The following is a 12,541-nucleotide window of genomic DNA, read 5'->3' as shown; positions in this document are numbered from 1 at the left end:
TGGAAATGCCATCACATTCAAACTACAATAGATGATGAAGTTGCCTAACAGTAATGGCACTAACTCTCAGTGCTCACTGTAGTTGAACTTATGAATATATAGCGCCATATGCCATATTTTATCTTTTGTTTGCGCCAGTTTTCCCTACTTCTAATTTATTTAATAAATAGGCCCAGGAAAATAACATCATAAATTTCAGATAAAAATTTTACGAGAAAAAGAATTCCATAATGCGGAACGATGAAATGTAACTAAATAATAACATTTCAAATCAGAATTGAGGAGGACTAAAAATAGCAGGAACATAATCAAATAATCCAAAAAGATAAAAAAAAAAAAAAGAAATCACGTCCAAGTCCCAAAAGTAATTCAGGTTCCTTTTTTGGAAGCCTGTCAACTTTGGAATGCAAAGAAAAAGAGTAAATAAATCGATAGAGAGTCCTTACCTCCTTCTCTCTTCCCAGCTCCAGAACTCTTCCAGAAGAACTCTCTGACCTTGGTTCAATATGAGCAAAGCTATTGTAGGAGTCGTTCTCGGTAATGGATCCGTTGTCCAAAACAAAGCTGCCCGACGTTGTGCTGTCTGGTGTTGTTGTTTCCGATGGAATGTATTCCGATGAGGATGATCTTTTAGAGGACAATCCTCCTCTGGCAGTTTCGAAGTGACTTTGGCGATCTTCGGAGAGCGAAGAGGCTTCTGATGCTTTGCGATCTGACTTCTTTCTATGGCAAAGACAGAACGCTATTTAAACATGGTAAATAAAAAAGAGTAGAAATGTTTTTTTTTCTTTTTAATTTCAAGCACTGTTGTACAAAATATCTTTACCAGACGTTTTATTGGAATAGTTTTAAAAGGGTTAGATATAGTTCAGGATTTTTAAAAGATTCCTAATCTTTCTTTTTTTCTGAAAAGGTGCAGTAAGCATTTATGAGGTACATAAATTTTAATGAACAATAGAAATATCTAATTCTTCAAATAATGAATATTTGCGCAGCCCCTCATAGTTCATTGAATGCACTCAGAAAACTTCAAAAAGGTTTTTCTTGACTTTTCATTTTTCAAGCCTGGTATTCTCATAAATCGAATGAGTTTTCTCCTATTGTCTGCAAAAATAACAAGAAATATAAAATTTTATTTTTCAAAGTCAATTCCTACTTGGGTTAACAAAGAAAAATTTTTGTTTTAGTTACTTTTTATTAAATAATTACAATTAATATAAATATGTATATACATATTTACACATTATTATTATAATTATATGTAATTTATATCCTGCTAAATATCTTATATAAGAAATTTTTTTCCTCTTATATAAAACTAACATTGATTAATTAAATTTAATTAATGAATTTATATTTGAAAAAAAAACTGTATTAACATCTAATGTCATTCACCACATGCTTAAAAAATGCATTTGAACTTCAGGGGCTGAATAAAAAGTATTTTATCAACGATTTAAAACTTGAACGAGATATATAAATATATATATATATATATAGNAAATTAGCGTTCTAAAATGCTTTAAAAATTCAAAGACATTTTTAAAGCATATATGTATATATAGCTGTATATATATATATATACAGCTGTATGATATAAGAATGTATAATAGTTTTGCACTTTGTGGATAAAGGATTTCAGTTTTATCATTGTTAGCATATGATATAAACATAATATTGAAGATATTGGTACATTTTATATTTTATCTCTAAGGATTAGATTGAGGATAAAGAGTGGTTAAAAAGGGGATAGGCTTAAATTTTGCTCACTAGACAAGGAAGGTATTGCTTCTTACGTAATTCTTACGTTAAATCAACCCCCCAAAATATAAAAATTCAGTTGATATACTAATATATACTAATATAACATACTAATATAGATATACTAATATTTTTGCAGTAATGAGGATTTTATGTATAAAAATTGCAATTTTTGACTCTTCTCTTACAAATTGAAACAAATAGTTTTATAAACTTTGTTTTATTTTATTCGATTACGTGTAAGAAAATACCTTGAGAACAATACCTCATTTACCTAGATAACTACGTAAGCGCATGATGATTGCAATAATGTTTTTTTTTTTAATGGCGGGCACTTGGAACTATTGTCCATTGGCCACAGAAAGTGCCNTATACTAATATATACTAATATAACATACTAATATAGATATACTAATATTTTTGCAGTAATGAGGATTTTATGTATAAAAATTGCAATTTTTGACTCTTTTCTTACAAATTGAAACAAATAGTTTTATAAACTTTGTTTCATTTTATTCGATTACGTGTAAGAAAATACCTTGGGAACAATACCTCATTTACCTAGATAACTACGTAAGCGCATGATGATTGTAATAATGTTAAGCGTATGATAACTATGTAATAGTACAAAACTGTTTTTTTATTACATAAAATCTAAATTTATAAAACTATTTGTTCTATCGACATGGAGTTGGTATCAATTCATTCAGAAAATAGATCAGAAATAATACCTCATTTGTCTAGATAGCAGTATTTAAATCTATCCTCTTTTTCCTGCAATTTTCTTCCTAAACTGACCCTTATTGTTGGACAATTATTTTTTTAAGAAAAAACGAGCCTTATTTACAATACTTATCGGTTCATCTGGAACCCCTATATTTTTTTTTGCAGCTTGTTGCAGGTATCCAAAAAATTTGGTAAATTTCTGAGAGCTGGCCGTTAATTCACACCCTTCTCTGAGAAAATAACCTAGTGTCCGTAATTGTAATGAGCTTCAGAAAACTTGGTAGAGTTGTCAGTTTATTTGTACGGTCATTATGTTAAGCTTCTTTAATCAATTCTGGGGTGTACAGTGCACAAAATAACAAACGGACCAGCCTAACTAACTTTTGATCTAATGATCGGATCTCAACGTTCTAGAACTAAATCTTAATTTTTCGATGTGGTGACTTCAAATATGTTAATTTATAAGTGCAGACAATATTTTAAGTTTGGTACAAAAACGTACCTTCTCTGAATAAACAAACCATTTTTCGGCGGATTTGGATTTCTGATCCTCAAAACATAGGGGGTAGCCGCAATCTGGGAAATATGATCCCCATAGTTCAGTCAGGAGAGTGCTGCAAAGTTTAGTCCTCTTAACATTATTTTTACTTTTTGCGTATTTCGCTATATCTCAAGATATTTTTAAGCGAATTTAAGCAATTTTTCCGCACAATTATAAAATTCGTTTATCCAAAGATAATTCCCTGTAAAAAATAAATGCTAGCAATTATTAATTGTTTTTTATTGTTTTATTAAATATTAGCCAAAAATTTTGAATTTTAAGGTATAAAATGTTAACATTTTAAAGCTCGTAATTTTGCATGGCGAAATACAAAATTCGAGCAAAATCGGTCGAATAGTTCCTGAGAAATCAAATTTTAAAGATGTGACTTTTTTTAAATTTAATTTCTCTGGGACTTTACAACCGATTTTGCACAGATTTCGTATTCTGCCATGTGAAATTATATTCATTAAAATGATTCAAAAAACTAATACCTTACAATTCAGATTTTTTTCTACCATTTATAAATAAAATAATAAAAAATAATTAATATCTAGAGAAAATTATTTTTTCCACCTAATTATCTTTGGATAATCAAACTTTATAATTGTGTGCAAAACACTTTCATTTCGTTTAAAAAAAATCTCGAGATATAATGAAATACGCAAAAAGTAAAATTAACATTAAGGGGTCCAAGCCTTGGAGCTCCATCCTGACCAAATTATTCGGACCATATTTCCCAGATTGCGGCTACCCCCTATATTTTGGTGGTTTGAATCCAAATCCGTCAAAAAATGTTTATTCAGAGAAAGTACGTTTTTGTGTCTGATTTCGCTAAGTGAAATATCGTTTGCAATTTCTAATTTGCATATTTGAGATCATCTTCTTGAGACATTAAGATTGAGTCCTAGAACGTGAATATCTGATCATTAGATCAAAAGTTAGTCATTTTTTTGGCATACTACACATTCATTTCTAAGGTAGTTACAACACTAGGTAATGAACACATAGTTCCCTGGTTCGATCTTAACTCACTCTACATTAATGATCGCGGAAAAGGAACGAGCAATTTTATCATTCTTAAATGAATGAAAGCACTACAATATTCCGCCTTGTTCCACGAGTCTTCCACGAGAATTGAAGGTAACTTTTAGCAGAATAAAGTTAATTTATGGTTAGTGGTCATATATTTTACGGTAAAAATTTTCGGGTTAATCTGTATTTTTATGGTCGCGTTTTGCTTAAGGTCAAAAATTTATTTTTACGGCGAAAGACTGAAACACTCTTTACCGGTCCCAGATCGTAATCTAGCTGTATAATTGTTTAAAATACATGGAAATTTTTTTCATTCTAATTGGAAAGAGTAGATGTTGCTGGTTTAGTTATAGACCCTTCAGAAAGAGAGAAGTTTCGTACGAAAAAAAAGCACTAGAGCTGCTATTTTGTTTTACATCGCTTAAAAGAAATTAATTTTCAGAGTTCACTGGTTTAATAATAAAGGATCTTAAAATTTCAATTTATTTTATTATCTTTGTGAAAGCAATTCGCGAAACATGCCTGATTTTTTCTTTGCTACATAGAGCTCAGCTCCATAACCAATTATTTTGAATATTATTATTAAGCGTCATAACATCAACTTATAAATTAGTAAAAAAAAAAATAGAAACTACTTTTAAAAATATAAAACCGTGCTTCATGTCGAAAAATGTTATAATAAGCACTTATTTTACATGGATTATTTTCTGAACGAATATGTAAGTGGAAACAAGAAGTGTATAATTTCATTTTGCTGCTTATTTGTAAGCAAAATAAACAGAAAATTTTCCACAAAAAAAAAAGAATTAATCAATAGATAAATATTGTCATGTATAAGAAGTAAATAGACAAAAAGAAAGAAAATAGCTTACGTTTCAGTTTTAATTATACATATGTCAAAACGACGAGAAAAAATAACTTCTTTAATTAAATTTCTTTCATAAAATTCGAAATATTGCTAATTACAATATTGCGAATGAAGTATCCTTATTTTCTTGTTTACTTTTAGGAAACTCTATATGCATCGTTTTATTATTTGTTTTATTCACTATTCTATTTGTTTTCATACACTCACTTAGATGAATTCCTTTTGGGAAAAACGAATTAAGTCAGCTAATTGGTCTCATTTTTCAAAGGTAATTATTTCTCCCCGATGTATTTATTAGGAGAAATATTAGCGGAGAAATTAAGTTTCAGGATGCATTTGGCATTTCTTGCTATCACCGTATTGAATACTAAATAAATATGCATTTATTTTTAACTTCAATAACTCTCATTAGGAATTAGTAACATGAGTATTTCAGGAAATTGAGAATTTAATTGGGCATAGGGTAGCAAACTCCAGCATTCTTAGATCAAAGAAAACTATATTTAGAAATGTTATCATGATTATCATGTAAGACAAAATCTTTTAAAAGCTATTATTAAACGATTTTTGAAATTAAAGACATCACATTTTGCTCGCTTCGCCCATAGCTCCCACGATTGCTTCACAGTCATTTCTGATTTTTCCAACAGATTTAATTTTTCAGTTGACTGAATTATTTTCAAACAGAAAATAATTAATTTAAAGAAACCATTTTTTTACTGTATTGATAATAATTGGATACATAAATTTACTTTCCAGCACTTTGAGATAAAATTTCAGCTTAATCATTTTGTATCGTAACATCCCCTATATTGTTTTTAAAAATTAAAATTTAAATCTATTTACTTTAAAAATTTGTTCTATGCTTTTTTTAAGAAGTGATTATTTAGTTAATTCTTAATATTACCTACTTTAAAATTTTTAAGTGTTTATTTTGTATTCATTACGTTTTAATTACTTACGCTGTTTCAACATAATTTTACATAAATTTAATTTTAAAAATAAATTTAACTTAAAAAAAGAAACAATTATTTCTTATCTGTTTTATATTTTTAAAAATTTAACTAAATACCTTTAATGTAATATTAGGAGATTACTTTATAACAATAACAAAAGAGTAGCACTTTTGCGTTTAAGTTTTCAGTTTGATAATCATAATTCGAAAACGCAGTGATGACATAGAGACATAGAATAAAATTAAGAAGGAATGATAAATATATATTATTGGTGAATGCTTCTTAAATAAGGATAAACAAATTCTTTACATGTTAACAGAGTAATAAATTTTGTTTGATTTTAAGCTGATAATAGCCAAAGACGTAGGATCTTCTTATTTAATTAAAGATCACATCGTACGTTTTTTTTCCTCCAATGAGAATGCGCTAAACAGCCATTGTTATCAAAAGATTTTTATGGCTAGTTAGAAATTGTCATATCTTTTACTTATTAGCTGTATATACTTACTTGTTAGCAAAGAAATGTTTTTAATTTAATTTAGATATTTACTTATTAGTTGGATCCACGTAATTCAAACAGCAAACATAAATTAACCAAATCTCTTTTATCAGTGTAATTTTCAAAACAAATTTTTTTTAATACAATAAACCTTGATTTTTCAAATTTATTAATTAATATAAAAACTGGAGAAATTAATAACACAGCAAAAATCAAATTGCTTCTCAAATATTTGAAACTAAGAACTCAGAGACGAAATAAAATATTTTAATAATAATATAAATAATCCAACTATTTCTTTTAGATTGAATTCATAGATTATTTTTATAGATAAATATTTAAATCAAATTTGGATCTACCTAAGAAGCTGCATGCCAGGCATGATATTTAATCAAACATAGAGGTTTTTCCTATTTAATAATTGTTATATAATTTGGTTAATATAAACTTGTGCAACGTACGGGAATTTTTGAGATTATTTTTCTCTCTAAAATAAAACTGAAACATCAGCAAACAGTATATTTTTCTCATTTCATTTATTTTTGTTTCATCTTAACACAAAGTCTTATTTTTTTCATCCCAAAAATTTTAATGCATTCATAAACAATACAATAAATGAAAATTTAATTATTTTTTTACATTTAAAATTCAGCTTTTAATCAAGTGGAAAATACATAACACTATTTAAAAAATTAAGAATTTTTAAGAATAAATTTGCTGTTATTCCTATGCAGTCTATCAATTTAAGTTGCAATTAAAAGTTCCCAGGAACATACAGGATGCTAATAAAATCATAGGACAAACTTTCTGTAACTACGTCTACCTTTGAAACGGTACTTTTATTTATTGAAATTATCTTAATTTGATGTAAGTTTTATGTTTCGTATTTATGTTTTATATATTTTACTCTCAGAAACTGAATTCAAATTCCCCAGAAATAACTATTTTATTATAAGTACAAATTTCAGTTACTAGTAAAAGTTTGTAGGAACATACAAGATGCTTCTAAAATCATAAGACAAACTTTCTGTTACTACGCCTACCTTTGAAACGTTACTTTTATTTATTTAAGTTATCTTAATTTGGTATAAGTTTTATGTTTCATATTTATATTTTCTATTTATTATTGTCAGAAATTGAATTCATATACCTCAGAAATAACTGTTTTATCATAAGTACAAGCACAGGTTTAAGTTACAAGTAAAAATTTCTAGTAACCTACAGGATGCTTCTAAATTCATAGGATAAACTTTCTGTTACTACATATACATTTGAAAAGTTACTTTTATTTATTTAAATTATCTTAATTTGGTGTAAGTTTTATGTTTCATATTTATGTTTTCTATTTATTATTGCCAGAAATTGAATTCAAATATCTCAGAAGTAACTGTTTTATCATAAGTACAAACACAAGTTTAAGTTACAAGTAAAAGTTTCTAAGAGCATACAGGATGCTTCTAAAATCATAGGATAAACTTTCTGTTACTACGTGTACCTTTGATATGGTATTTTTATTTATTTAAATTATCTTAATTTGGTGTAAGTTTTATGTTTCATATTTATGTTTAACATTTATTATTGTCAGAAATTTAATTCAAATACCACAGAAATAACTGTTTTATCATAATTTAATGACTTGGGGAGCATGTCGCCGAATCTTTAAACCAAGATAAAACAGTTAATACTGAACAAATTTAAATGCAGTTCTTGGCCATAACTATTAGAAAGTATTATAATTAAGATAATTTAGATGCATGTTCAAAGTACATATATCTTTAAAGGCAAACGTATATACAGTTCCTAATAATGATGACATTTCCTGTTTTTAATCCTTATGGTTACTATCCCTCCACCCACGTTTGTCTTATCAATTTAGAATCAACCTGAACATGAAAAAAACTTTATTTTGAAACAAACTATTTCAACTATCTAATAAACGTTAACTAATAAAATATACAGAGTCGTAGTTAATGAAGTAAAGGAACATGCGATATTGTAGTATTTAACTTAAACGTTATTTTCATTACGTACTTGATGCGCAATTTATATTTCAGAAAAATAAACAAATAATTTTGAAGTGCAGCTAATCAATTTTTAACGTAGTTTAGACGGTTGAAAAGGTGCTATCTTTTCATTTAATTTTTTAAGTTATACGATATTATATTATAAATTTAATTATTTCATGCATATAGTTTTCTGCGGGTACTATTTTCCGTCTATCATAAGAGAAAAAAAAGTTCAATTTTGATTAACGCTCTGATGACTTTAACTTAGTTAATATTTACATAAAAGTTATTTAAGTTTAGTATTTGTTTTTGCTTAACGTCTCAACGTTCTCCTTGAAATTTAGTGCGGACATTTTTACCCCATTAGTTTTAGTGAAATTATTAACAGCAAGTTTTAAATTCAAGGGCACTTTGGTGTAACAAAGTCATACTTTTGAAATCGGTCAGTCTATACGTACATAAAAATCGATGAACGTTGAGCAGTAATATCGTTTCTTTGAACTACGTTAGTTATAATTCAAAATTGCTGCGTTCTAAATTATGTGATAATGAGAGTCATGCTTTTATAGTATAGTTATCAGATGCAAAAAGCAATAAAACATTTCCACAACAGCCCGTTGTAGGTCAAGGGGTCGTGGAGGTTAAGGTTCCCCAGTTTCGTGACCAACGATTTTATTGTGACAATGTGGGTAGCACTGCAGACAGGCAGCATTAACTTCTCGGACAGACTGGTACTCATCGATCTGAAGCTGAGTGGGTTTCGGGGTTGTCACTGGGAATCGAATCCGAGTTCCCTACAATGTCAGTTCAGTGACTTAACCACTGAGCCATCGCGTCCCAGAAATCAGGAGTAGAAAAATTGTGTAGGTAGGTTGGTACTTTATTTACGTCTCACTAGAGCTGCACAATAGGGTAATTTCGACTGTCTGGGAAACATCCCTGAGGATGAATTGAAGACATGCCAACGCAATTTTGGTCCTTTGCTGAGGGGATGACTCCACTGCTTTTAGAAAGATTAACTTATGACTACATGGTTCAATAGGAAATTTGAACGTTTTTGTAGTTCAAAAACTTTCAAAATTTTTAACAGTGTAGTTGCAAGAATGCTACTTTAGATAGTAGAGAGAGAATAAGTTTTGTTACAATGTATCATGAACAATTTATCGGTGATTTCAGTATAAGGGAAGTTATCTTTAATTACTTTTGTAATGAATTTTCAGCAACTTGGTAAAAATATTTTATTTCAGAACATATTTCTGCCGTGCAATTCATAAAACCACATAAGTGCCTCACGAATGATTCCGGGAAAAATGACTCGACAACTATTTTTCTTCTTTTGCTAATGGAACACTAAAATAAAATTTTAAAACTTAATAAAATAAAATTTATTTTTGAAAATTCAAAGTAGTTAAAAGCGGATTTAGTTTATTACATCGTAAACACTGTGGTGTACTTATCCGAATTTTCTGTTTAAAAACTCTAAAAATTGTATGAATGATTACTTTATGTTGAGTTATTCACTTCAAAAGGTGTAGTTAAACCTTAACACCAATAAAATATAAAGCTTACATTGATATCAGCTTGTTGATGAAAGAGGTTGTGATTTTTGGAGCTCCGTAAAATTTTTGAATAATAAGAGTATATTTAAACAATAAAATTATTATTTTCTTAATGAAATAATGGTAGGGCGTGTTTTGAATGCATGTTAATGTTTCAAATGCTTTTGGACTATTATTAGAAGTTTGAAGCAAATGATTGTGCTGTATTAATATATTGACAATATGACGGTTTGTCTACATGAAGAACACTGGTTAAATATGAGTTCTTCTAGTCTGATTTAGATGAAAAACTGGACGTATCCTATTTTATACCAAATTTCTCATTTGATACCAAATTTAATACCTATTTAATACATTCAGCTTGTTTTTGCTGATTGATTTTATTTTATCTAATAACAGTCGTTGAACAGCTGACCCAATTTTAGGGTTTACGACTACTAATGTTCAATTCCGTATCGTTGTAATTTTGAACCCAATCCAGAAGATCATTGAACTCTTGGATCAAGTATTGGAAAAATTTGCCTTCGTGGGGGACTTTTTGATTGAACTAACCCGCATTTGCATTACATGGAAAGGAAAACCACGAGAACCTCTCACGGTTAGCCTGACGGCAAAAGGAGTCTAATACATGATTCGTCTACCCCTGAGGATGTTTCACGTCAGCACTATGGTCGGATTTGTATCGACCAGCCATCAGTGGGATTCAAACCCGGTTCACCTCATTAGAAGGTGAACGCTATCTGTCCCCTGAGCCATCATCAAATAATTTTAATCTTCTTGTTGGAGCCGCGAAGCAAGCTTGTAACTTACAGTATAATTTATAGTTATGAATATTATAAGTAACAAATTGAAGCTAAACTCTTACCTTTCAGCTCTATTTTACTGCTTTACAAAACTTATCGTTAAACTTAACGTTAACAACTTAGCCATCAGCTCTATTCTTAATAATCTCTTCTAAAACTTAGGAAACTGTTGATAGTTCATCGCCGATTTTTCTAATAGCTAACGTAGTGTACACTATAAAAACTGTCGTCTTATACCTATTTGAATTTGGTGTTAAAAATCTAAAAATAAGTGTTACTTTATGTTCGAGGGGTCACACATATTTTAAAAAGTGTAGCTAAATCTTAATTCTAATATACGAGAAAGCTTACACTAAGATCGATTGCATTTATTCCAATCAATAATTATTTTCACCAATTTCGGCGTACGTTTGCAAATCGTTAGAAGACATACATAGTTTGTTTACAATTCAAACACGAGTTTTCGCCTCGCACAACACTGAACATTCCATAGAAACAGTAGAGTACTCTTATAAAAGTCTTGTATGTTTTTGGTTGAATTCTTATATTCTTCTTATAAATATATATTCTTAATATATTCCTAATATATATTCATAATATATTCTTATAAAAAGATTTATATAACTATGTCAATTGCGTTAAGTAATTTTAAAACATTTAATTTCTACCCACTTTAGTGTTTGGTAGGCCTAGTTGGAATTTATATTCTCATTGTGCTGCGCGAATGTTTGATTAACAAACTAATTTTATTTTTAGAAATATTGCATAGATGCATCCCAAATTAATAATTCTTGCTTTATAGCATATCATAAAAATAGCTTTACTGACTTTTATGTGTATCATATCTTACTAATATACATGATAGTGCAACTGAATAATAAAAATGATGGAGGCTACTTCACACAAGTAGTGTCCATACATCCATATGGGTGATATGAAACATTTAGCTCCATGGTCCAAGAAAAATGTATTGCGTTTCCCCACACTATCTTTGTATAAAGAAGTTGTCACCATTTTTGGTATTGAGACACACTAAAATTTTTTACAGTGAAATTCTATAGACCATTCGACTCAGGGCCGGGATAGCCTCGTTGGTAGGGCACTGGGCCCATGTCCAAGAGGTCGTGGGTTCGATCCCCGCCGGTCGAAGACTCCCCGTGTAGTAAATGCTGACTGATGCACGTTAAATCTGTTGAGTCACAAAGTTCTCTATCTTCCCATAAAAAAATCATACCTCTGGGGTTCCTGATCCAGGAGTTTCCTTCTCTTCTACATCGGTTCAAAATTACAAGGCTACGGCGTTGAACATAAGTAGTTGTAAATCCAAAATTGGGTCGGCTGTTCAACTACCGTTATAAAATATAAAAAATTATAAAATAAAAAAAAAACATTCGACTCGATTAACCCTTTAACGATCATATTATTTTCACGAAAACGGTCATAAAAATTTTATTCAAGAAAATTAAATAAAAATAGATGCATGTACAATATATGTATTCATTTTTGATTTTTGGAATTTGTTTTTAGCTTAAAATTTAAAACTTCTTATGTACACATTCTTAAAAAATATTTTCTCACAGAACACAAATTACTTGCATTTATAAGGAGCTTAAGTAGCTGAGCTAAGAATATGAAATACATATCGCAGATACATATATTTGGATAGTGCTGACATCTAGTTTAAAATAAACTATCTCCAGTTACATTAAAAGTACTCTGCCGCCATCTAGAGTGTAAAATAATAAATAAAAAATTCCGAGCGCAACAGTTATATATATATTCAAACC

The 12,541-nt window shown here is 29.1% G+C and overlaps 1 protein-coding gene across 2 annotated transcripts in view; it reads right to left on the bottom strand.

The window, feature by feature from the left end:
- The window catches only part of LOC107444278 (uro-adherence factor A-like), a 706,709-nt gene that overhangs the window by 32,621 nt on the left and 661,547 nt on the right, over positions 1-12,541 (bottom strand). For both annotated transcript variants that reach the window (XM_071182438.1, XM_071182439.1), the window contains one exon: positions 447-723. In XM_071182438.1, coding sequence (XP_071038539.1) covers positions 447-723 — 277 coding nt within the window. The remainder of the gene's footprint in view (positions 1-446; positions 724-12,541) is intronic.

This window comes from Parasteatoda tepidariorum, chromosome 6 (genome assembly GCF_043381705.1).
Source record: "Parasteatoda tepidariorum isolate YZ-2023 chromosome 6, CAS_Ptep_4.0, whole genome shotgun sequence".
In the NCBI taxonomy this organism is placed as follows: domain Eukaryota; kingdom Metazoa; phylum Arthropoda; class Arachnida; order Araneae; family Theridiidae; genus Parasteatoda; species Parasteatoda tepidariorum.
Note: the sequence above shows the minus strand (reverse complement) of the source record. Positions and strands in the feature narration are given on the sequence as shown.